Source organism: Anas platyrhynchos, chromosome Z (genome assembly GCF_047663525.1).
Source record: "Anas platyrhynchos isolate ZD024472 breed Pekin duck chromosome Z, IASCAAS_PekinDuck_T2T, whole genome shotgun sequence".
NCBI lineage: Eukaryota > Metazoa > Chordata > Aves > Anseriformes > Anatidae > Anas > Anas platyrhynchos.
The window spans coordinates 51,354,305-51,380,697 of NC_092621.1; the positions used below are offsets into that span (position 1 = coordinate 51,354,305).

The 26,393-nt window shown below is 42.5% G+C and overlaps 1 protein-coding gene and 1 long non-coding RNA gene across 10 annotated transcripts in view; one reads left to right on the forward strand and one right to left on the reverse strand.

Annotated features, from left to right (window-relative positions):
• The window catches only part of MARCHF3 (membrane associated ring-CH-type finger 3), a 69,431-nt gene that overhangs the window by 28,275 nt on the left and 14,763 nt on the right, over positions 1-26,393 (forward strand). For 3 of the 9 annotated variants that reach the window (XM_038170935.2, XM_038170933.2, XM_038170934.2), the window contains 4 exons: positions 12,812-12,904; positions 14,376-14,483; positions 16,692-16,741; positions 22,271-22,478. In XM_038170935.2, the coding sequence (XP_038026863.2) occupies positions 16,716-16,741; positions 22,271-22,478 (234 nt within the window). In that variant the 5' untranslated portion in view covers positions 12,812-12,904; positions 14,376-14,483; positions 16,692-16,715. Of the gene's footprint in view, positions 1-12,811; positions 12,905-14,375; positions 14,484-16,691; positions 16,742-20,868; positions 21,538-22,270; positions 22,479-26,393 lie in introns of those variants that run through there. The other 6 variants (XM_038170936.2, XM_072031207.1, XM_038170937.2 and 3 more) reach the window with 4 other exon arrangements.
• Positions 23,335-26,301, reverse strand: LOC140000678 (uncharacterized). The gene is made up of 2 exons (XR_011805807.1): positions 26,205-26,301; positions 23,335-23,424 (listed from the first exon to the last, which is right to left on the reverse strand). It is a non-coding gene; the product is annotated as an uncharacterized lncRNA (long non-coding RNA).

Here is a 26,393-nt window from a genome sequence, read left to right on the forward strand (position 1 = left end):
ATTTTAGGAAACAAATATCCTTGTCTGGCCATGATGGCTACAGGTAGAGAGGCAAAGAGCTTTGTATAGAGGTCTCAGGAACTCTTTTACTTTTACTTAATTTTACCAATTTTTTTTTTTTGTTGTTGTTGGCTGTTCTGTGGGAGATGGAGAGATATGTCATGGCCTGTGGCAGTCTGTATGAGACCAAAGATTGCTAGAAGGTAGAAAAACAGTCAGAGACGTGAAATAAAACTGTGGGTCATGCAGGTTGCCAGAGTACTCGAAAAAGCTGTTGCTGAAATGTTGTGTATATTTTTAGGAGGAATAGCTTTAAGTAGAAGCTGCACTTTCCTTCCCGGAGGGAGGTGGTAGTGGTGATGGCAGCTGGTGTCACTTTGCCCAGCTTTCAAGCTCATGACCTAAGAAAGGGCCATGCACAGATCCCCTTTGAGAGCAGGGGAAGAGCTCCATTCGATTCAGTTGATGATTGTTCTTTTCAGTGTTCTGTTATATTTTTTTCAATGTATCCAAGCCTTGCAGCAGTTGTGGTAAAACCACTTGGCACATATTAAGAAGTTAACACATAAAAATTGTAAATGTGGTGTCTGCATAGAAATACCTATGGTGAAAAATTAAGCAAGAGTGACTGCTTTCTGGCTTAACTGTGACAGTCATGATAAATACACAAGCTCTGCAGAAGGTGAGCCAAAGGATACAGGTAACTGGCATAAAACCTTTATTGACTGCAATATTTATTAGGATATGACAGTAAACACAAATGAATCGACTCTGTTATGAAGCTGTTACAACCCAGGCAGTCTGAAGTATTTTAGTTTTGTTACTCTATAAAAAGCTAGTACAGAAAAAGGCATACCATATTCCAGCCCTTTAAGGGGATTTCATTCTACTTTTTAACCTCATTCAACAATCAGGATGTAGCACCATGTAGTGACAGATGATTTTCATTGGAGTTATCTTATCATTCCTTTCACTTCCAACAGAAATCCCTCTGGAGGAGAAACCAAAGAGCTAATTCTTTTGGTACTGGGCAACAAACTTCTCCATGGACAGTGGGGTGAAACTTCTGGGGAGAACAACTCCTAGGGATGAAGTCTGAGGATAGTAAAGAATGTGATGCAGCTGCAGAGACAAAGTCAATTCTCCTTTTGATGTTTTTTGTTTGGTTGGTTTTGTTTTTGATTTAATTTTGTTTTTTAGTTTTGTTTTTTTAACTTAGATATCCAATCAGAATCTTTCAGTGGAATTCTTACAGGCTAGTGTGTTATTGAGAGAGTTACCCAGTAGAGGGTTTTTAATTGTGTACTCAGTAATGGTGACTGTTTCTTGAGACAGTGCGTGGTGCCTACCTGTGGCTTGGTGTTCCTTGTTGGAAATGAGGCAAATGTCTTTAATTCTTCCATTAAGTCACCACAAATGCAGAAAAGGGAGAGAAAATACTCCAAGATGCTTGGATTGCAGCTGAAGTGCAAGAGACCTTCTTCTTCTTTTGTCATCAGACCTGAGCTGTGGTATCTTAGTTCTCAGTACAGCTGACCAGTGCTTCATCTCAGGAAAGACAGCAGTGTGAGGTGAGGTCAGACATGTGCTAGTCTGCAGCATCCACATAATACTTCCTATCAGTGCATGAGCCACAGAGGAATGTTTTCATCACCTTGGCATTATATTGAGGCTTTTTAAATTTTGGTTTGGTTTGGTTTGTTTTTTTCCTCTTTCTTATGCAAAAAAAATATGCCTTGGCTGATGATGAATAATCTTGATAACCTAAATCAAGAATCTGACTCATCATTCACTAGCATTTGCAAAATTCTTTGAAAATGCAAAGTGCAGTGCAAATACTCTTTGTTCCTGCTCTTCCATCACACTCCAATAGCAACTCTGAACGACTGGTGGAGGTTTAATTGGTGGAGTTTAGTAGTTAAGTTTTGCCAGGGTTGGAGTGACAGAATCAAAAAGAACTCGGTCTGTGGTTTTCACATCAGTGTACTTGAGAACAATCCTTTTCCCCAACAGCCAGATGCTTTATAAACCTCACTGGACTGAAGACTGAAAGATTTGTCTTGTCCTAAGTAGGTTACATTTTAGGCAATTGATTTTCTGAGGGTTTAAAAAATGAAATCATAACACTGACACAAGGTCAGTGTTAGTTTTTTGCTTCTCTGCTCTAGGCTGTCCATGAGAAGCATCAAATGCTTTTATTTATAAAATGTTTAGAAATAAAGAGCTTCAACAGTTCATGTTTGTATCTAGAGTTAGTAAATATACAGGGCTTGCTTAAGCTTTTCAGTATTCACACAGTCATAATCACAAGGAGAACAGTATTACAGCCTCACCCTTTGGGCTGCTTGAACCATTAAATTCATCTTTAAGGCCTGATTCTCTCTGAGCTCAGGTCTCTGTGAAACTGAGTAAAGTGACTTTTGCAGATGCTGTTGGAGACCTTGCCAACTAGTACAGAAATCCTCAGACTTTATGCAAGCTGAGGTAAGCAGGGGCTGAAGCAGCTGCTGGTGCCAATGCTCAGCTGATGGAGACCATCCTGAGTGAGGCCTCCACTTGGGTGGTGGAGGTCATGGACATTCAGGGGACAGCAGCTGCTGAGCATGGCCATGGGCACGGGAAGCTTTCTGGGAGGTTATCTCTCTGGATGCTTCATGAAGGGCCATGTTAAGCCTTGATTTGAGCCCAGACCTCTGCACAGGCTGCTGTCCTGAGCTGAGGAGTCAGCTCAGAGCCTGGCACAGTCAGAGAAATGTGCTCTAAAACAGACTAGTGTCCCTCGCCTAGCGTATTTATGGTGTTCACTTTTTAAGTATGCATAAGGAATATCAATTTCTATTATTACAGCTTAAATCACATCTGAGGGAGACTGGTGCAGCAAGGGGAGGAGAACTACTTAGTGTGAATGGGAGTATCACTGACAGGGAATAAATTTTGTCTTCTAAGACCAGCTCATGAAGATGATCAAATTTTAAGAAGTTGGAAACTGAATCCTATTTCTTCCTTCTGCCCCTCCAGCAAAATGGGAAGACACTTTTTCATGACTGCTGGAGTTGTAGTTTCTCTGACTTACTGCATGGGTCTCTTCCAAGGCAGAGAGGAAGATGAATGTAGTAGCCAATCTTCCTGTTCCTACTTTTCTCTTCATTGTGCCTGCAACCTCACAATTCATGCAGCTCAACTGCAGCATGAAAGGAGGGCTTCTCTTATAGAAGCTCATTTTAAATTTAGGCTGTGCTAAAACCTGATAGATCAAAGTATTTTCAATAACGTAGTAGGAACTGATCCATAATAAAGCCCTTAAAGCTAACTTGGAAGTTGTAAACTGACTTCATCACATGGGGAGCGGTCAGTCAGTCATTCATTGTGACTGTAGGGTTGTGTTGTAAAGGTATGATAATACTGCTTTTAAGGACACATTTTGGTCTGGAAGTAATTGTTAGCTGCAAGGGTAGTGTGGGCTTTCAGGCATGACCTACAATACAAACTTAATGCCTAAGTGCTGTGTGGCTGCCTGATGTTTCAGTGCTACCCATGTGAACAGCCAGCATTTTATGTGTACCACAAAAAGTGCAGCAGGGGAGAAGAAATGGAAGTACTTCATTTAACATTACCGTTGTAATCATGCTCTGCTACCACTGAGGTTTAGAAATCAACAGGCAACAGTCACAGTCCTTTGAGATATTTTGTACATATGCATGTTTCCCACGCACACAGCATGGGAAACAAGCAGGAGGAGTTGGAAACCGTGATGCAATTAGACAAATATGACCTGATTGCTTTCACAGAAACATGGTGGGATGGATCACATAACTGGAGCACTGGAATAGGGGGCTACAAGCTCTTCAGAAGAAATAGGCAGGAAAGAGGGGCAGGGGTGTTGCTATCTATGTCAGGGAAGGGACTGTTTGAGAAGAGCTGCCTCTGAGGAAAAGGACAGGCTGAGAGCTTGTGGGTGAAAGTTAAGGATCACACCAATGAAGGATACCTTGTGGTCAGGGATTATTACAGGCCACGTGATCAAGGGGACCCTGTGGATGAGGCCTTCTTGCTTCACCTACAAGAAATGTCATGCTTGCGTGTTCTCATCCACTTCAGGTGGACTTCAACCACCTGGATGTCTGCTGGGAAAACTACACAGCAGGCTGTGAGCAATCTAGGAGACTCCTGGAGTGCATGAGGATAACCTCCTGGTCTATGTAATACTAAGCAGAGGACAAATATTACTGGACCTTGTGCTTACCAATGCAGACAAGCTCATTTAAAAAGTTAAGATTGGAGGCAGTCTGGGTTGCAGTTACCAAGCCCTGGCTGAGTTTCTGATCTCAAGGAACACGAGCCTGGCAAAGAGCAAAATCAGGACTCTGAACTTCCAAAGAGCGAAATTCAAGCTATTTAAAGACCTAGTGGATGGGTTCAGAGATCCCCTGGAACACTGTCCTTAGGGACAAAGGAGCTGAACAGAGCTGACAACTCGTTAAGGATGTTTTCACTGAAAAATGAAAACACAAAACTCTCCTTTTGCCTGTGTAAGAAAGCAAACAGGGAGGGCAGAAAACTGGGATGGCTGAGCAAGGAGCTGCTGGTCAAACTGAGACACAAGAAGGAAATGCACAGACAGTGGAAGCAGGGACATGTGGCCTGGAAAGAGCACAGGGATGCTGCCCAGATGTACAGGGATGGGATCAGGAAAACCAAGGCACAAGTGGAACTGAGCTTGGCAAAGGATGAAAAGAGTAAAAAAAGAGACTCTATAGGTACATTGGAAGGAGAGTGTACCTCCTCCGATAAACAAGAAGGGAGAACTGGTAATGACAGACATGGAGAAGGCTGAGGTACTCAGTAACTTTTTTGCCTCAGTCTATACTGCCAGTCAGGCTTCCCACATCTCTTGTTTCCCTGAACTGTAGACGGGAATGGGGAGCAAAGTATTTCCCACTGTAAGTGAAGAGCAAACTTGAGACCACCTGATGGAATGGAACAGTACAAGTCTATGGGTCCTGATGACATGCATCCCAGGGTCCTGAGGGAACTGGTTGATATAGTTGCCAAACCTTTCTCCATCGTGTTTGAAAAGTCTGAGCAGTCAGGTGAAGTCCCCAGTGACTAGGAAAAGGGAAACATCACTCCCATTTTTAAAAAGGATAGAAAGGAGGATCTGGGGAACTACATACCAATGAGCTTCACCTCTGCACCTGGGAATATTATGAAGCAGATCCTCCTGAAAGCAACGTCAATGCACATGCAGGACAATGAGGTGATCCAAGACAGCAGCATGGCTTCACCAAGGGCAAATCATGCCTGACCAATTTGGTAGCCTGTTATGATGGAGTGACTGCATCAGTCAACAAGGGAAGACCAACTGATGACATCTACCTGGGATTCTGTAAGGTCTTCAGCATGATCCCACATGACATCCTGATGTCTGAAATGGAAAGATGTGAATTTGAAGGGTGGAGCATTCAGTGTATAAGGAACTGGCTTGAAAGTCACACCCAGAGAGTGATGGTCAATGGCTCTATGCCCAGGAAAGGCTGGTGGTGAGTGGTGTCTCTTGGTGATCTGTCTTGGGCCCAATGCTTTTTACTGTCTTTATCAATACCACAGACCATGGGATCAATTGCACCCTCAGCATGTTTGCAGACAACACCAAGCTGAGTGGTGCAGTTGATACCAAAGAAGGAAGGGATCCCATCCAAAGGGACCTGAACAGGCTGGAGAAATGAGCCTACCTGAAGCTAATGAGGTTCAACATGGCCATGTGCATGGTGCTGAACCTAGATCAGGGCAATCCCAGGCATGAGTACAGACAGGGAGATGAGCTCACTGAGAGCAGCCCTGCAGAGAAAGACTTGGGGGTTCTGGTGGACAAATGGCTCGACATGAGCCAGCAGTGTGTGCTTGCAGCCCAGAAGGCCAACTGCATATTGGGCTGCATCAAAAGAGATGTGACCAGCAGGTGGAGGAATATGGTTGTCCCCCTCTACTCTGCCCTTGTGAGGCCCCACCTAGAGTGGATGTCCCGGTCTGGGGCCCCCAGTATCAGAAGGATATCGGTCTGTTAGAATGGGTCCTGAGGAGGGTCACAAAGTTGATCAGAGGGCTGGACCACCTCTCCTATGAAGAAAGGCTGAGAGAGCTGGGGATGTTCAGACTAAAGAAGAGGTCTTGCGGGAGACTTCATTGCAGCTTTCCAGTCCTTGAAGAAACTCTATAAAAAAGATGGAGAACATTTTTATTTTTTTTTCTCAGTCAGACAGGACAAGTGAGAATGACAGAACAAGGGGGAATGGTTTTAAACTAAAAGAGGAGAAATTTGGATTAGAGGTTAAGAAGAAATTCTTCACTCAGAGGGCAGTGAGGCACTCGAACAGTTTGTCCAGAGAAGCTGTGTATGCCCCATCCCTAGAAGTGTCCAAGACCAGGTTGGATGAGGCCTCGGGCAAGCTGATCTAGTCGGAGGTGTCCCTGCCCATTCAGGGGGGTTGAAACCAGGTGAGCTTTAAGATCCCATCCAGTCCAAACTGTTCTATGTTTCTATGGTTCCATGTTGCTCTTGCTTGGTTTCACTGTCTCACCCACTTTTTCATATTCTCACTCATTTATATAGGTTTCAGACAATGTTTTATCCACTTAGTTTCACTTGAAAGCTTCTCTTAAATAAATCAAAAAAGAGTAATGAAAAATTACAAACCTGACTGACTATTGCACAAGATTTTGTGTATGTCTTTTTTAAAAAGAGATGATTCAAAGACATCTTCATAGAAACTCCTAAGAGTAGTGGCTGGTGGACTGTCACCATTTTCTTGTTCACAGTTGTGTAGAAACAGAGCATGTTCAGAATCATAAGCAAGTACATCTTCTCCCAAAAGTCTCAAATGGCAATGAGTCAGGTACTACCTTGCACTAGCATAAAAAAATAAACAGGTTAAATTTGCCACCATCTGGGCTCCCTCATATCTTCCTGCACTGGCCTGTTGCCATTACTTACCTACCTACTTTGGCCATTAGGCTACTGTGGTTTGCTTTTGGATGATATACCTGAGCTCTGGTGGGTGCCGAGCTTGTTAAGTGTTAGGGGACTGAAAAAGGGAATTTTATTCCTCTGTTTTGCTTTTTCAGCTCTGCCTGACAGTTATGAGCTGATGGATATACGCAATGAGACAGATAATCTGTATTTAGGTTCCGGGAACACTTGTCACAAATACCTACCCATAATTAGTCCATCCACTGACTGTATCGGCAGCCAGGAATGTAACGTGCGTGAAGCAGATACTGGCTGTCAGAAAGGGCTGATCTCACAAACATTATATGCACATATGTTTAATTAATGTAAGGATGGGACTGTTTGACTTTGGAGAAGAGCTGCAATGAGGAGGGGTCTGAACAAGTCTTTGGCTTACTTTCAGCTGATTTTTGTTACTCTTTTTAATCGGTTTTCTTTATTAGGGTTACAGATAAATTGTATGCCTGGAGGGTATTATAGAGACAAGTATGTCAACAAGTGTGCCAGATCATTAAGATGAATTTTCTTGAATGATGTGATACCAGGAATTTATTCTGCATCCACAGCTGTGGTAAGAGATAAACCAGGAACTAGGAAGGAAGGAGATTTGTTGGAGGATATAAGCTTTCTAATAAAAACACTGGGGATGCTCATGTTGGAAGACTGAAAAAATGTAATGATAAGTATGATTAACTGAGAACAATGCCCAGATGGCATGGGAAATGTAATTAACCTTTGGCAATGCAACAGTCTTAGAAAGATGAGACAAAAATCCACCGAGATGCATTAGAATAGTAAGATGTTCATATATACACAGCGATCAGTTTCCCTATGTCAGTATCAGTGTTATTATAAAATATGTATGGAGACTATATCAAGACCCAGAAGCATTCACTTTAAAATGCAGTAGCCAAAGACAAAATAGGTAAAAGTGATGGAGATAGCCAACAGATAACGATTTGGCTTACGGTTACCAAACTTGCAATGTAAAAAATGATCCTTCTGGCATTAGAGAAAAACTAGGAGACATGGTACTTAATGAGGAAATTTGTTTCAGTGCTTCCCCCTAAGAAGGTGTACTTTCTTCCTGACCTGACAGACTGATAAACCTCAGGATGCCATTAAACTGATAATGAAATACTAAGCTAAAAATAGTCTCTTGGTTTTTTTTTCCTGTATGCCAGAACCAGCTGAATCATCTGTGTAATCAATTTACTCATGAGTTTGAGACATCTCTGTGTGGAAGCCTCCTGGGACAAGAAGTGTCTTTTTCTTTCTGTAGCTCAGAGCAGATTCAATGCACATCATCTACAAAATAAGCAGAAAGAATTGGAAACTAGTCACTTGATCCTGTTTGTTTGCTAGCTGTGTTTGGATTATTGTTGAATGTGCTTTAAAAGCTTAAGCCTGAGCATAAATTTAACCAAGGAAAATGCCCTTCTTGGAAAATGTTGTATGCATGTTTATTCTTTCTAAATGCTGTCCAGTTATATACAGCCCCTCTGAAGCCAGATCTTCAAACCACACATTTCATGGGCTATGTAACTAGAAATGGGTTTCCATTAAGAGACACAACAAGAATACCTCAAAGGCTCACTAGGGCTATAATTTAGGACTTTTAACGTTTCCATTTTTAGGTTTCATTGGTAATTGTCTCTAACTACACTCAGCTTAACTGTTGTATGTAGCCATGGGGCCATAGGCATCACAGAAGATACCACAGTCTTAAAGTGGCAAGAATGGATGAGAATAAGTTGTTGTCTAGAGGAAGTGGAGTGGACAAGGATACACAAAATCCTGCTTTGTGGAACATGGAAGTTAATCAACAGTTTATGGAAATCCTGCATCCCAAACCTCCACCAGGGTGTTTCTCCTTACCTACCTCAATGACAAGCAACAACAGAAGCATAGTACTTTCCTGCTCAGAAGCTACATGGGAACATTTTTAATTACTTGTCATTGGTTGGTTTTGTTTGTTTGTTTTTTTTGTTTTGTTTTAAGAATGGATAATGCTTTGTGTATTGAAGTAAGTTGGCATAAGGCATTGCTGAAGTCAGATAATTTATTTTACTTCTAGCTGTTTATAACCTTTCCATAAACCCCAGGCAATGAGGCAAAACTTCAAGCTCTTTAGTTATTTTGCCCATTGGCAGTGATTAACTTTTCTTCATGCAGGCTGACCTGCAAAAGAACCAACATGCTTTGCTAAGTTCCAGCCATCCATGCTTCCATGTTTTCTGTGGCATCAGTGATGTTTTACTATATGCAGAACGGTACATGTGCATACTTTTTGATGAGCCATAAGTGAATCTATACTAAGATAATGCTTTAAAAGGTTAGCTGAAGGAATTTCATAATGATCACATCCTCAGACCTAATGGGATTTGTCCTTTTAATGGAATTTGGCCAGAGTCCCTTCATTATACTTATATATATATATACTTCATTATACGTGTAGAAGGAACTCCAAACCAGAGTACATGTATGCTGGAGAAGTATGGCCCACTTGTTTCTAATACTATTCTCTGTCCCCACATGTATTAGGCTTGATGTGCCTAATACACCAAGGGTTGTTCAGGGTTGTACAGGGTTGTTCAAGGAAAGGTTGGACGTGGTTTAGTGGGTGACATTGGTAGTAGGGTGATGGTTGGACAAGATGATCTTGGAAGCCTTTTAGAACCCAAATGACTCTATGACTCTCTGATTCTATGATTCTATTCCTGTGAAATGTGAACATACTTTTATTTTAAGAGGTATTGAATGGACATTCAGAATGAAGAACTAAATATTTCTTGTGCTTTTTTTTGCTTGGTTGGTTGGTTGATTGTTTTGTTTTGTTTTGTTTTTGTTTTTGTTTTTGTTTTTGTTTTGTTGTTGGTTTTTTTAGAATTGCCTGTGATGAAAGTCTTCTCAAGGGCTTGTTACTGTTGGATGCAGTTTCCTAGGTTAGCAAGTGTCCACTTCAAACTCCTGCATTTGTAGCCATTAGATGAAGATCACAGCTTAAATCATCTTAGTGATAGGGAGCCAGAATCTGACTTCAATGGCTATCCAGGAATTTAATCAGTTAAAAGAGCTATATAGTGTTATCATCAGGAAACCATGGTGCATATGTAGTCTTCTAGAGAAATGGATGGCAATACTGCAACTTAGACAGCAGTTATTAGACTGCTGAGAAATTCTAGCAGCACTAGGATAAGCTGAGGTGCAATCATCAAGCTGTTTCATTGTCACAGTCCTGTACCAAGTTTATAATAGTCACACACAAAAATATGCATCTCAAGGTTGATTTCAGTGCAGAAGACAAAATAACACAGAGATCAAAATCACAATTGACACCAGCACAAGCCCCACACTTGTGTTGTTTTTATTTCTCATAATACTAGGGCTGATATCTAACTTTTAACTCTTGTTCTTATTATTTTTACATGTTGGTATTTCTTTTGGCTTTGGATAAAGAGAACAATGTTGTCCAGTTAAATTGTATTTATGTTGTTTCAATTAAGTTCTGTCCTCTGGTTTTCATGCACTACTGCAGTATCTTAGTAATTTGCTTGAAAGTTATTGAGTAGAAACTGGATTTTATTTACTTATTTACAGCAATTATTTTTCATTCCCAGGTCTATGTCAGGCCTGATTTATTTGAGCAATATCAAGTTAGTCTGACAGTCACTAAAAGCATTACTGGCGTGCTTGTTGCCGGAAAAAGGAATAGGACTGCCCAGTCACTTCAGCATTTAGTTTTACTCAGCATTAAAACATATACTTGTAAAACTAGTTAGTGTAGGAAAGGATCACTTTTTAAATTTTCTTGCAGTATTCCTATGTGCTTGTTGCATCTGGAGTGATCTCTAGAGTACAATGTACATAGTTTGATGAAAGACTTTACCCCCAGAATTCAAGTTCAGAGGGAAATCTTCATGTAAACATACTAGGAGACCACTGAGCCTACATTTTATTCCTGCTGAGAAGAATAAACTCCTCTTGTTCTCATATTAGTGTATCTTCCTGTGTGGAGGAAAATGCAGTGGGAGTATTTTTAGCTGCTTTCGTCTGGAGGGTAAGAATAGGAAAGGGAAAAGGAAAAGAGTTGAATTTTGAGTCACTTTTCTTTAAAGAATGTTTTTTTAAAACAATATTTTTGGAAGACTAATTCCCTCCAGTAAGCATCAAAAGCTCAGCTACTGACAATTAAAACACTACAAGATAAAATAATACAAAGTAAGTTCTTTTTAGTGAAGGAGAAGGGCTTGTTAGATTGCACCTTCAGAAACACATGGGGTGATCACACAGTCTTCAAATAAGAGGAAGCATAAATTTTGCATATAAATATGATTGTCTGGAGTGTGCTTGGCAAGCATCACAAACAAGCTAAGTTTCATGGATTTACAAAGTGTCATCAGTTGGTTCGTCACTGAATAAAATATTGGAAGACTTCAATATACCACAAGTAGTTTTCAGTGTCACTGTAGTACTGACAAACACAATATATAGGGCAGAAGAGGTGGAAGCTGTCTCTTCCTTCAGCTTAAGTATCCATGGTACTTAATGCACATAAGCTTCATTAGCAGTACCATATGATGGTTTTACTAATGCAGGTGTCTTGCATACAACACTACTGAAAGGCTTTAGATAATATTTTTTTGGATGCATTGGATAAGGAGGACAGAAGTGATCAATACAGGAAATAAACGTTAAAATTAAACATTTCTGCAGATGAAGTCTGGGGAAAAATGAATATAAAGGTAATTGAATGATTTCAAGACAAATTACAGTGCAACAAAATAGTAGTACTCAATGTAAGATCATCTTTATTTCAAAACTAAAGTCTTAAAGAGAAACCATATTCATTGAGCTTCCAATGAAGTCTTTGTTAGCAAGTGGAAGACTGACACAGTATAACTAAAGTCTAGCATTAAAATGTAAAGCTATTGAAAAGAGAAATGTTTTTAATTTTCTAGATATTTTTTTACTTGGAAGTGTCTGCAAAATATATTTTTTAATTTCCATATGTTCAACTTTTTCCATCAATGGTCAGGACTCGAAAAGTGATGATTTTAATATGAGATCATATTTGAATACAATCATGATTGCAAGAGCTCTAGCTTGACAAATCAAATAAGCCCAAAATGGCATATTAAGCCCAAATGGGCATAATTGAATTAACAACAACAACAAACAAAAGAATTAACAGTTAAGCTATCTGTAGAAATTCTGTGACCGTATTGCTCCAAGTACTCTCCTTTAATAATTAAAAATGCTTTGCTTTTTGGTATCGATTTCAGGCTGTACCAGTCCTGAAGTTTTCAAATGCCCAACTCCTTTGCTAAACAGTGCTGCCCATATTCTCCATCCTGCACGCTACTGCATGGAGCATCAACATCTCAGGAGTTATGCTGAATAGGCCACTGTAAGCCATATAAAAAGCAGGTTTCAGACTGCTCCAGTTTGCCGGAACATGCATTTACACAAGCTTCACACAAACAAGAATTTGTTACTAAAACATGGGCATGAAGTTAAGCAATATGTACATCATTTGCAGCTTACACAAGTCATTTTTAGCATAATCTCACCCAGTCAGGGGAAATCAGTTGAGCTCAGCTGATGTTTACCTGTGTGAGTGGAGAATGAATTGTGGTTAGGAAGTTAATATGTGGGACAGGGCTGTAGGTGTGTGATGTTAGCAGTCCTCCTTTCAGCCTTGCGATAGAAATGGTGAGAGATATTTTTGAATGTTTCCTGGGGAAAACATGGACTTGTTCATACATGAAGGTTTAATTTTGACCATTTTCCCTTAATATTCAGCTTACAGATGATGAACAGGAACTACAAGTCCAACATAAAGCTCGGAGAGGTCAGCAGTAACTTTTTCATCAAGTGGAGCCACATTTTGATCAGGTCTGATTTGACTTGTTCTCTTCAAAACTGTGTACTTAACAAGGAGGCATTGGTCTCACAGTCTCACTGCAAGGCTAAAAAACAACGAGCTTTAAATCTCCAGGCATAGTAGGTGCAATCTGTGTATATTTTTCAGCTGTCCCAAAGTGTGCAGATGTAGTATTTTTTCCACTTGGCCTGAAAACATGAACATAACATGATGTATGCTGTGTAGAGGGAGCACCCTGCATTCTCAGATTATACTTTTCCTGGTAAAAAGAGCACCAGAAATGAAGTATCTGTGGAGTAGAATCCAGACAGAGTCTAGAGAATCTGGCTGATCCAACTAAAACTGCTGCTGTTGTAAATTGCAATAGAAAAGCTTTCTGATGAAGTGTTAAGTACTTGCAGAGAGAGGGATAATTGAACATTTCACGGTTCCTGTGTTAAAGAAATAGTGTTAGCAATATATATTGCACAAAATTTACTGAGGTTATCAGATCAACCAATAGTCACTGAGTCACTTTTAAAGAGGAATTTTGATTTCAAAGGGCTGATGTGATGCTTTGTCCTTTGACCTTTGTTGCAGACAAAAGAAATGTCCTGGTGCAGGCATCACCTTGCAGGTTTTAGGCCAGGAATTAAACATGCATCTCTGGCGTTAGGTTTCAAATTCTGCTTTTCACAGCTGTATGAAGTAACCTAATTTAGGAAAATGAAAGAAAATCTAGTATATACTTTTTAGTGGAAAAATGAACTTCCAGACCTATAAGTTGTGAGCTTTCAGAGTATAACTATGTACTAATTCTGTTGCTGAATATTGGTGTTTCTGTTCACGCTCCTGTCCTCCTTTCCTGACAAACTGGGCACTGCACAGGCAGGCATATCACCCAGCTTTCAGGAGACAGTACAAATCCCACTACAGGGAAATGAGCTCTTCGGAAAACATTTGACCAAAAGAATCTATGTTAGCAAATGGCACCTGGGCTTGACCCCACATCTCCTGGCCATGTGGGTTGGGGAACCAGTAAGAGTGCTGCAAGGAGTGCCGTGTAGGCAGAGGACAGCCTGCAGCAGGGCTCCTGCATGCGGCTGGTGTGTGCCATTGGCAAGTGGCCATTAAGTGGGTGGCTTTGGAGTCTGGCTTGCAACAGCCACTTGTTGCCAGGAATTTACAAATGCAAAATGCATATACAGAAACACTAGTTTATTTCCTAGATTATGTTTAGTAAGAGTGCAATTAGGCACATTAGGCTATTCCATTTGTGCCCATGTTCTACCAGTCTCCACAAGCACAGGGAGCCCTTTCAAGCGAAGGACAGCTGTGGAAATACGGGTTTTTTGCAACCCACATTGCTTCGGGGAGCCTGGAAGCAGCTTGCTCAGCTTGGGAAGTGCACGGCTGGTGCTGGGAAATCTGCTTGCAGCACCTAGCAGTTACGCTGAATCACAGCTTCCTCTTGTTTGCCTAGTAATCCAAAATGTCTTCTAGGAAAATGAAACAGACGGGTCTTGCATTCCAACTGGTATGAGGAAAGACATCACTAGAAAAGGCTAATGGAAAAGAAAATCTGCGTCTTTCCCTATACTTTTAAAGAAGGTATCATTACTATTTCCAGATGAGTTGTAAACTATGCTTGTATCACTCTCTCTTTTTTTTTTTTTAATTGTTATTAATGCAAGATTAAAATGCCAGTAAAATGATTACTTCTGTCATATATTATCATGCTTTCTTAAACGCTTCAGCTAGCAAATTTTATGAGATTTCCTGCGCTTGCGACATCCTCCATTTTGACAGCTAGCAAGAAAAGACAAATTGAAACAAAAGACTTCAGTTAGCATCTGTACAGACATATAAAACAATTCATTAAGTTCCACGGTGCCCAAAACATAGTCCGTTTCTCTCATGAAAAGTGGTTCAAGGTTCAGTACATAACAAAAAAATAATTGATTTATGGGCAGGCAAAGATTATTAAAGAAGACTCTTAAGGACTATTCATGCTGAATTGCTTTGTGCCACTGCCTGAGACTACCACACACTTCTTTGATGTGCCTGTTTATAGAATTACACTTTACATGCAGCCTACTGCATGGCTGTTTTTAAGAGGCCCTGGAGCCCTGTGCCATCAGACCAACTGAGCAGAAAATGTTATCTACAGCATGAAGAATTAGCAAACTGTGTGCTGAAACAGTCAACCTGAAATTTTCTAGTATCAGTGAAATTCAGTATTGCACTGCTTACTATTTGTTGGCATACCTTAAAGTAAAATCTTGCAAGGAGCATAAAGTTTACCATCCTCTTCAACTGGTAAACAAGTATTGCACCTTCCTCTTGCAATGCTCTCAGTTGTCTCTCAGAGCTCATTGGATTTGTTGTTGTTGTTGTTGTTGTTATTGCAATTGTTACAAAATGAATGCTGTTGGAAGGCTGTAATTATTGTTCTTCAACATCATTTCACTGTCATTGTGTCCCAGAACTGCTGTGTACAGTAATGCACTCCCAGACATCCACAGTGATAGCTGGAGTCCAGTGAGTGTTTTGCACCAGTGCAGTGAAAAGTTTAGAGGAGCGTCCTCCCCTCCTCTAAGCAACATGAATGTCAGTGGTAGGAGTTGCTTCATTGTCTCAAGCTGTAGAAATTAACTTTCAACTTTTAGTTGAGTATTTGGTGCAACTTCTGTGGGATTCATATGTTTTTGATGAAAATTCCTGTACTTTTTATTATAATTATTATTATTGTTTCATAACAAACATGGTAAAGTGTACCAGTTGTAATGATACCTGCATCTACTGAGGCCATAGGGCAGCAGGCCTTTCCCGTTACACAACCTGGTCTTGGTACTGGTGTAGGCTTAGTTACTTGGAAAAACAACCCTGGTGCACACAGGATCACTCAACAGGGCTGAAACGGAGTCCAGAAGCAAAAAGCAGTAGTAGCTGATGGGCTGGGATCTTGGAGGGATGAAGAGAGAGGAGGTATGGCCAATGGCACACCACAAAGGACAGGAGGGGCTGGTTGGGAGCCTGGTCTGTGTGAGCCCTTCTGGTATCTCCCATGGCATGAGGTTCCCAAGTCTTTTGTTCCTAAACTGATGACTGCCAGCTGAAAGAAGTACAGATATACCCACATGTTGGATGACAGCGTCTTGGGTTATGAGTGGTACTTAGTTTGTTTCTTTTCTCACTAAACCTCAGTGGGGTTGAAACCAGGAGGGTATCCATGCAACTCTGTATGGTGGAGTTTGGAGGGAAGAGCCAAGGTACATGTGAAACAATTCTAACTATGAATACCTTGGAAATGATGTGCAGAAAACTCCCTAATAAGACTGGCAGAATTATTAAAGTCAGAGTATGAGGCACCTCAGCATGTCCTGCAATTTTAGAGACTTTCTGGCCATGCCACCTTCATGGTACTCCGGTATTATTTCTTAACAGGTAAAAATTAATAAGTATAAAATAATAAAAAAATAAGTTTTACAGTACTCTGAGGATGAGAATTCTGTTTCTTTTATGTTTTCTTTTTGTTTGTTTTGTTTTGCTTTGTTTTCCAGTGGGAAGGTGACTCTGAGAAACAAATCGACACATCCAGGCTCAAGAGCAAGTCAACTAGTCACTGCAAAGCCTAGTTTAGTCTCTGGAGCATCTTAATGTAGCTGCAATGGGATGGAGCTTAATCACAACTAGCTTAACTTGTTGAAGTATTTAGCTTCTCAGAGATTTCCCAGCTAGTCTTGACTCATATCTTGCTGTATCTAAAACCGTAACAGTAGTTTAATTAAAGCAGAGGGTTTTTTTTTTTTTGTGCAGTACTGGTCCATCTCTACAGGAATCATGCAAAATAAGGATAACTTGAAGAGGTATGTGTCCTTTTCTGAGAAACTATACACACACACACACAGGAAGGGACGGGGGGAGGGTGAGGAAACTGTCTTAAGAAGCAGGATGGCATAAAAATTTTGCCTAAAGTTCAATGAGGGAAAGACGAACCCTTACTCTCCACTTCAAAAGCAAAGTGATGTATACATGTATATTGTAATACTTGATTGATAAGTTTGAAGCCAATGGAGAACAACATTGTCACACACTGTCTAACACACTGCATCACAACTGAAACAATGCTTTTTATAAGAATGCAACAATTTTCACTCCTAGGTAATTAATAGGACTGTTAGGTGAAATAAAGGCAGATGTTTCTCCAAAAACTGCACCTTTCTTCCAGATTGCAGTATAATGAAGAATTGCATCTGTCATCGAAGTCAGCTCACGTGTCCTGAAACCAGGATCTTCCTGTGAGCATAGGTCACTGTTCTCTCAGCACCAGCCTCCTCTGGTGCTCAGATCAGTGATCTGTGCAAAGTGCATAGATTTGTACCTGCAGAATTGGTTAGGTAAATAGAGGCATGATCATGGGCCTGTGTAGGAGATATGGCCACACCAAGTCACACAAAGTCAGCATGTGCCTTGGTTCCACTCCTGGCCTTTAGCACAATTAGTTTGCCATTTCTCCTTGATACTGGATAGTGATTTTAATAGTGAACACTGGGCTTTGGATAGACTGGAAAGGGAAATGTTCCTCTGGCATGTGAAAGTGCATAAATAGGAAATAGAAATACATCTCCAAAAGCCATTAAACAATAAAATAAAAGGGCTGTGATTATTTTAATAATGCAGTATTTCTTGGGACAATTTTCTCCAGATAAGAAGGCAGTGTTTTTTCCACATGTGTTTTTAAGTTTTGAAGCTGATTGATGCATGCTTGGGTTGCATGTCTTTAAACTAACAGGGTGACTCATGGGAACACAGAACAAGAAAGGTGAATGGATTTCCGAGTTTGGAGCTGTATGACTAGGAGAGATGTATTATGTGTTATTCTTAGTAAAGGTGCTGCAGAAGGGAAAAGCAGGCAATTCACTCAAGAGCTCTGTGTGAATATTTGTTTAACTTTTGTATCCTATTGCTTGAAGTGCAGTACCTTTTTGCCTCATGAAAATCAAAACCACTTATGGTTTCAGCAGAAAATCTCCACCACTTAAAGAAATCTATTATGATAATTTAACTCATCAGCATGATAATGCTTTAAGAAATGAGGTCTGTTCGCTCACAGTAGGCTAAAGTGCAGCAAGGATTACAGTTGTAGGTGTTTATTGTAAGTGCAGATGTTTTCTTCTTTAAATTCCTTTCCAAGGTAGCAATGCTCATTTTCAACATTTTGTATTTGAGCGTAATTCAAAAGCAGTAGCAGTGCCTCACTCACTGACATTTGTTGAGTCTCACAGTTTCTCATGATACAGAAGTCATAAATCTCTTTAAAAGGATGTGAAAGAAGATATGCTGGAAATACATTACAGCATATAAAGAAACAGTTGCTGAGCTCAGTGGGGGCATACTGGTTGCAATAATCAGCAGGTGACAAAGCCCAGAACTATCTTGCCTGGGAAACAAAGACTGCAAGTGTTTGCTGGCATTTGTTTGTGGGGCTGAGCCTCTTCTCCAGCATATTTGCATTTCTTCACACAATGTCAAGAAGAAAAATACTCCCAGGTATCTTGTAATAGGTACTGCAACCCTTGAGAACAGGAGTTTGGAATGATTTTTGTAAAAGCAGCGGGGTGCGGGTGGAAGGGTGGGAAAGGCAGAATGGGGCAAGAGAGAAAGATGTTGACCTGTCTTTTAGCACTGGGGGTGGCTCCCAGCAGATCAGGAGAGAGGAGAGACTCTAAGGAATCACGAACAACTTCTGGAATCACATCCTATAAATTATTCCATGGAGAAAGATGTAGTTTGCACTTGTGTCTTCTACCCAGCTCCACCACGACCTCAGGTAATTTGCTTGGGCATACTGCATCTCAGTTTCCTGCTGTAGTTTCTAGCTTTGCAGTGATGGTTAGGTTTAATTTACTGACTGTATGTGTACTGCCTGAAGAGTTTGGGGGAGGAGGGAGCAGGTGTTTTTTTTTGTTGTTGTTGTTGTGTTGGCTTTTTTTTTTTTTTTTTTTTTTTTAGGAAATAGCATAAACAACTGCAAACTACTGCAACCATTTGCATCTGTAACCATGTAAATTAAATAAGGGAGTGGACTTGTTATTCTGAGACTTGCACTTTTCACATATGCAAACCAGAGGACTGAATACAAAAGTAGCAGGAACATATGTGAAACTTTCAGTGTTTGCTGATATTTAGTCCATAAGCTGTGGAGTTATGGAACAAAGTGGATCGAATAAATCACAGCTAGGATATTTTAGTCAGTGACTAGTAGAGTGCTTTTCCATTATGTCCTTCCATCAGGAAAACATCCACTGATTTTTTTCAGACCAGAAATTTGAAATTTCTGAGGACATAGAACAGCTCCAAGAATTAACAGCATTTTATTTTTTTTCTTGCTAAACTTCACACTTATGGTACAAACAAAATGCATGCAGCATCTTTACACACATATATATATAAGTTTGTGTGTATATATATATAACACATTAAAAAAATAATTTGGTCTTAACTCAGCACTTCTCAATTTGTGATCTTAACGATGAACGCTGAAAATGAGATTTTTGTATAGCTGATCAAAGTAATAGCACAAGAAGATGAAGGGAAGAAGCACATAGTGAACCGTATGTACGTTTATCAGTGATGGCTGGAAGAGAGTACTGGAGTGGGAGGGCCACTCTAAAAGACAGCTAGACTTTGCCACCTCCCATCACAAGATCTCATGTCCTGGAGGTGAGAAGGGGAAATTAGAAACTGGCAGTGAAGGCAAAGCAGAAAAACTAGAACAGGGAAAAGATCTGGGCTAAATATTGCAGTCGTAAGGTAGTCTTAAAATAGATTTTGGATAGACGAGAGATGTGCAAGAGGAGTGGGTGCAGCAACACATTTCTTCAAACATGCATCCATCACACCATATCCAACCACTTTTCTCTGAATTTTCTGGCATCTGAAATAACGCCTGATATTCTGGCTCACACCATTTAACATTGCATTCTTCTGAAATGAGGAAAAAAATGTATAGACTCCAACTTTCTTGTTAAGAATGTTATCTGGAAGGGGGTCATATGTATTTGCTCTACCAAAGTGGGATATCAATGCAGTTCTGTACCCAGAAATTTGAATTAACTTTATTGCTGCCACATGGTGACATTACATGTGCTACAAAGCTCTGCATTTAGTTGCATCATCTGATGCTTCAGCAAATGCCCTTGAACTCATCAAGGGGCTGATGGATGTGTTTGTAAAGGCTCGGATGGTCACTTTATACGCAATGGTAAACCCGCTGTTACACTTAATGAGGTCAGTGAAGCATCCAAAGAAGACACAGAAAGCTGTAGCATGGGTCTGTAAGCATGGTGATGCCTGGGCTTTTTAGGCTTAATGAAGCAGCTACTCAGCTGCTGAATATTCTTGTTGAACAGTCTCAGCATGGATTTTAAAATGAAGACGTTGCTGATATTCATGTCCCTCCCTGCTCCTTGGAGAGTCCATGGCTCTTATGAAGTCTGCATCTTTTATGGTTTAATGGTTTTGAAATCAGCCATTTGCCTCATTTTCATTTTAAATGAGGGCCAGAGTCTGGCTTCCTTCCTTCCCTGTTCTCTCAGTGTTACATGCACTGTAAGATGGCTCATCAGCCTCCAGTTTGCTCTCTGGGGTATTCATAGTCCGAAAATAGCCAGAGCAACGCCACAAAATGAACACATTCCCAGGCCTTTTCCTATTTTAGACACCTTTTAAGAATCCAAGTCCCCACGTGAAGTCGTACAAGCGGTCCAGCGTCCCCATCACAGCCTTGCAGGGCTCCAAAGTCTCACCGACACCCACTCAGCATCCTCCAGGGCAGCGCCACTTGCTCGCATTGCGAGATTTCTTTTAAACACCTCTGCTCAGAGAGGGGGCTCTGCGTAGTTTTTGGAGACGTTTCTTCCTGTGGTAGTCCTCCTGGTGCTGTGGTGCCCCAGGCTTTCCGGGAGGGGGGTTTAAGCGCGGTGCGGACAGAAACACGCCTGCCGTGGGTCCGAGAGCACCGCGGAGGCAGCGCACGGCACTCACGCGTGACCGCGGCCACGCGTGCCCCTCGGGCAGGGTTTTACCCGTGCTGTGCGGGGCTTTGCGGGCTGGGAAGGGGTCCCGGGGGCACGCCGCCTGTTGCTCCCGCTGCCGCAGCTGGTGCCCCCGAAGAGCACCGCAGGCGAGCGGAGATCTCCAGCTCAGCTCCCTCCCGGCACAAGTTGTGTCCGCACGCAGGGAGGAGGCGGCTCTGCGTGACTCGAGCCTGCTCCGGGCTCCCTCCCGAGCCGCGCCGAGCCCCCGCCGCCCGGCCCCGTCCGTGTGCGGGCAGCGCATGGGGGGTCCCGCAGCCCCCCGGCGGCGCTCGGCGAGGGGTCGGCGGGCGGGGGCAGCCCGGCCTCCCCGCTGCCTCCCGGCGCCGGGGGCCCTCGGGGCGAAGCGGAGCCGAGCCCCCGCCCGTCGCCCCCGCCCGCCGCCCCCCTCCGCGGGCGGGGGCCGCCATGACGAGCAGCAGCGGCAGCCGCCCGCCCGCCGCCCCCCCGCCGAGCCCCGCCGAGCCCCGCGGCGGCGGCGGCCCCCCGCGGCATGTCATGCAGGTGTCGGCCAAGGACGGGCAGCTGCTGCTCTCCTCCGCCGTGCGGAGCCTGGCCGCGCACAGGTAAGGGTGGGGGGCAAAGCGGGAGGAGGGGGGTGCGGGGACGGGTCGCGGGGTGCGCGGCCCCGGCCCCACGGGCGGCGAGCGGGGTCGCTGGCGGAGCCGGCAGCAACTTTTCGAGCCCCCTCCCAGCCTCCGTGCGCGCCCCCGGGGCGCGGCTCCGCGCCGCCCCCTCCCTTATCCCCCCCGCAGCCGTCGGGGGCTGTCCCGCAGAGGGGTGCGAGGCTGTCCCCGCGCTGCTCGGGGGGCGCAGGGCGCCGTGCCGCCCGCCCCGGCCCCCCAGGCCCTTGGTGCTGGCTGCTTGTGGTGCCTGGGGTCGGCTGGCCCCGAGGAGGTGGTGCGGATCCATCGGCGGCCCGCTGGAGGCAGGTGTGGAACTTACCTGGTGGGTTTGGGGGTTTCCTGAAGCTCCTCTGCTGTTGCAAGGAGGTGAGAAATGCGGCGGTACAGGGGCATCCCGCACTCACCTGCCCGCTCCTGAGTGTTTTTTTGTTTGTTTGTTTTTGTTTTTCCTTTTTTTTCCTCTTTTCTTCTTCCACGTTTTGAGCCCCACCGAGGGGGTGCTTTAAACAAGCGTATCAGAGTGCCTTTGGTCTCTAGCCTAGCAGCCTGCTGTGCCGACTAGAGAGCACAGCACACATGCCACAGAAGTTTCCTGCGTTGTGAGTCGGTGACGCACGCAGGAAGAGGGACATGGCCCTGCGTGCTGACCAGTGGTTTCTCCCTTCTCCTCCAGCAGCCCCTTCAATGACCGGCCAATGTGCAGGATCTGCCACGAGGGCAGCAGCCAGGAAGACCTGCTCTCCCCCTGCGAGTGCACGGGGACCCTGGGGACTATCCACCGAAGCTGCCTGGAGCACTGGCTGTCATCCTCCAACACCAGCTACTGTGAGCTCTGCCACTTCAGGTTTGCAGTGGAGCGCAAACCCAGGCCGCTGGTAGAGGTCAGTACTCGGGGCACGTCCCCCAGAGCTCAGCGAGTGAGCCCCGTCTGCTTTTACATAGGCATCACGAAGCCTCCGCCAAACAAGGGCAGGCTGTCAGCTTGGGGCTTTGCAAGGCAGCGGCGGGAGCTCAAGGAAAGGTCAGGAACAGCAAAAGCCATGTTTCAAACAAAATCGAAACAAGCAAAAAGAACAGGAATGATGTTTTTGCTTCATTGTAAACAGAAGCAGAGGTCTGGGGAGCAGTGTGCAGGGGATACATAGTACAGCAGGAGCTTGATAGAGGATGGAGGAGAGGTGTGTCACTACAAAGCAGTAGTTACTGCTCAACAGCAGCTTTATTTAGAATATTTAATATAGGCCAGGAACTATTTTTTGTTTTACTTTGTTTGCTTTTGAGAGAGAGAAAACAAACCAAAGAGCCTTATAAACCTAGGTTCTGTGTCAAGCCCACAAGAAGGAATTGGTTTTGCTCAGTGTCTGGCATCTCCAGCCGTTCTTGAACGACCTTTTGGCCTCCTCTTGCCTGTGTAACAGACCAGACAGTGAATTGGGCAATTGTTTCTCCCTTATCAATTAAAATTCAGTTATGGGCCAATTGTAGAAGCTTTAGTGGCTGCATGAAATTTGCCAGCTTTTTTTCTGTACCCCCAGGAAAAAAAAAAAAAAAAGGAAAAAAAAAAAAGAAATAGAAGCCAAGATCATGATCTTTGCACTGTTAATGATCTTTCTCTTCTTTATTTTTCTTTGGGGAAAAAAAAAAGAAAAAAAAAAAAAAGGTAAAATTTATGGTTTGTGTTGGAATTAAAAATGAATTAAAAAGATTTTTTACATTTTTCAGAAGTAATGAGAAGTACCTTGCTGTAGCAGTTGGTGACACAGGTGCTCATGCTAAGCCTCCTTCATCATTCCTGTAACCTGTAGCAGAGCTGTTGAAGGAGACACGCTATTAAAAATAAAGGAGAGAGGGTGTCATGTTTTGCCTTCACTCACAGGTCGGAGGATACAGGATAATACTGACTGCAAAACGAGCAATGCTGAAACAGTGCAGAGCGGTTTGATTTTGGATTCTGCCTTCTTCAGGCTATGCCCTCACAAGGGCTGCTCATGAGGTTTCCTCTGCACAGATGGGGTGTGACATTTCTCTGGGCTAATGGGGACTGAAGATGTTGAAGGCAAAGCCAACCCTGCCCAGACTGAGGGCGTCCGGTTGCTTGATCTCTCCCTGCTGAAGCAAGACTCTCTTTTGCCAAAAGAGCAATAATATTATTATAATGTGATACAATGTACTTTCTATACTGTATATTATATACATTATATGATTTATATATTATGTGTATATATATAAAAACAATAACTAAAAACTGCCTGTTGTTTCTCAGTTGAGGACAAATGAGGAGCAGGTGCAGAAACATTTCTGAAACGTGGTACTCATTGTTAATTGTTTTTCTCTTTACTACCTAACCTTTTCTTGCTTTTCAGCTACCACATCCACAGTATTTTAACACAGTCGATAACAATTACGTGCTGTTGCAGAAAAGCTTGTAATATGACAGCAGCTCACTCTTTTAAAGTCTTTTGCTGTCTTGTAGGAGTACATTTTTGATTTAGAAGGGAATTGGATTTATACTTGTAATGCTGAGAGCAGCAGAGATAAAGAGTAATGGGACAAATCTAAGCAGAAAGACATCAGCCAAACTTTTTGATTCTATTGCTATAATTTAGGTTTGTACTTAAAGTTTGTACAAATTTAATGCACAGTGCTTTGAAATCCCCAAACCTCCCCATGCAGATATTTACAGTGAATCTGGAAGTTCCCAAAGTGCAACTAAATGAGATGCAAGTTGCCAGATTATGTCACTGCCTGTGCCCTAAGAGCACTGTCCTGTCTATCTTCCTGTATCACCTAGGGTAGCGGGACGTGGAGGGAGGATTACCAGATGCAGCAGGATCAATTTTCACAAAAACCTGCTGTAATGTTTGGACTAGGGAGAAGTCAGAGTGACCACCTGCTTCTAACTCCATCAAGTGCAGATAAAGAGTTGTGTTTGTCTGAGGGGATGACAAATCAGGCAAGTATCATCAGCTCCCTAGAGCTGTTCCCCTCCCGTGAGGTGCTGGCACAGCTGACTGTGTGAGGCAATACCAGAGTCAAAGTTCTCTTCATTTAGTAAGATAATTAGTTCTCCAAATGTTCCTCTCAACTAGATAATGGAAATGGTAAATGGTCCTTTCAGTGGAGGTGAAAGATGAGTTTACCAATGCATTTTGGGAGGTCAAGAGGGGCTATTATACTCATAAAGCCATTTGTAGAGCGTAGCCAACACATGCTTATCCTGTAATTCCTCAGCAGGTCATATCTCATGCAGACACTGTATCCCACCCATTGGTCAGTGACAAGTAGTATAAAAATGCCTGAAGCAATCAATCATCATATTTGTGTTTTCTGCTGGAGATTTAGAATTTTTCCATCAGGAAAAAAAAAAAAAGAAGAAAAAAAAAAGAAAAAAAAAAAGAAAAAAAAAGGAAAAAAAAAAGATACTTCTGCATGTTCAAATAAATACTACTCACTTTCTTAAAGGGGGGAAACAAAACAAAACAAAAACAACAACAACAAAAACATGCTATTATTTCTCCTTACCCCTTTAATTGGCTTGATCACTACCTCCTATGGGGCTTAGCCATGAGTGTGAAGGAAATCTCGGTGGGACCAAATTGAGCTACTTTACTGGCTTTATCCAGAAATGTCATATCTGACAGGCATTCATGCTGTTAGCACCCAAGAGATGCTGCATCAGTAGTGGGCTTGAAATGAAGTGAGCAGTAAGTGGCAGGGCTGCTTGTTCAGCCATATTCCTCCCTCCCCTGTGTACATTATTACGGAAGCAGCAGAGAATTTCTTGCTGCGCTTAATGACTTGGTCAGAGCAGGTTAGTGAACCCATTCCATTTCTCCCTCACCCATGCTGTCAGTTTGTCATTAGTTCATTATGAAACAAGACCAAGTACTCCATGAAAATTTATTGCAAGATGGCGTTTTGCCTTCTTTTAAGCAATTGCCCATGTTCACTCTAAGGATGTGGGCCCATGTGCTCAAACTGGAGATCTTTAGCTCAGATAGAAGGGAGAGATCTCTACAACTGTATCCTGCCTCCTGCATACTTCATGCACAGGATGCAAAAATGCAGGGATCCAGCTTTGCTTTCTCTCCTCAACTTACATTATGGGCAGCAGCCTGTTTTGTTGTTTTGTTGTTTTTGTTGCTGTTGTTTTTCCCTGGCTTTTTGTTGCAAAGAAAAGCATAGGTAAAATAGCTTTGATTTTGACATCCATTTCCTATTTTATCTGTTGTATCTTTTCTTCATCACAAGCTTCTTTTTGGTCAGCTAAGTTTCAGACTATGCACTTCTCATGGGAGACATTCCTTTATCTGTGACATAGAGCGTGCTTCTGTTGTCTAGGGGAGAAGTATCTGCCAAAGTGTAGGTGTATTATCAGCCAAAGCCCAGAGCCTCAACAGAGAGGCAGAAACCAGTAGCACAGTGTCAGACTGATCCATCCAACCTTCTCTTTGTGAAGTTTCGGGCATTCCTGGATCTCTTCTTATTTTAACCCATATTCTTTTTTGCCAGAAGAAATGTGTTTCTGAACAATTAATCTAGATTTATAGTAAGGATTGGCTGCACTTATAGTATCCAAGGAGAGCAATTTGTTCTTTGCCACCCACCTTTTGTGTCATGAGTCATCATGTCATGATTCTGGGTAGTAGCATCCTTCTGCTGGTCCTTTCTCTTTCTCTGACGCTGGGACAAATGGACTAAAACAGGAGGAAAACAAATGAATTGGTTTTGATACCTCTTTGCCACCCTCTTGTTTTTGTCTTTTACCCCCTGCTGCATTGGGTGGAAGCTCTCTG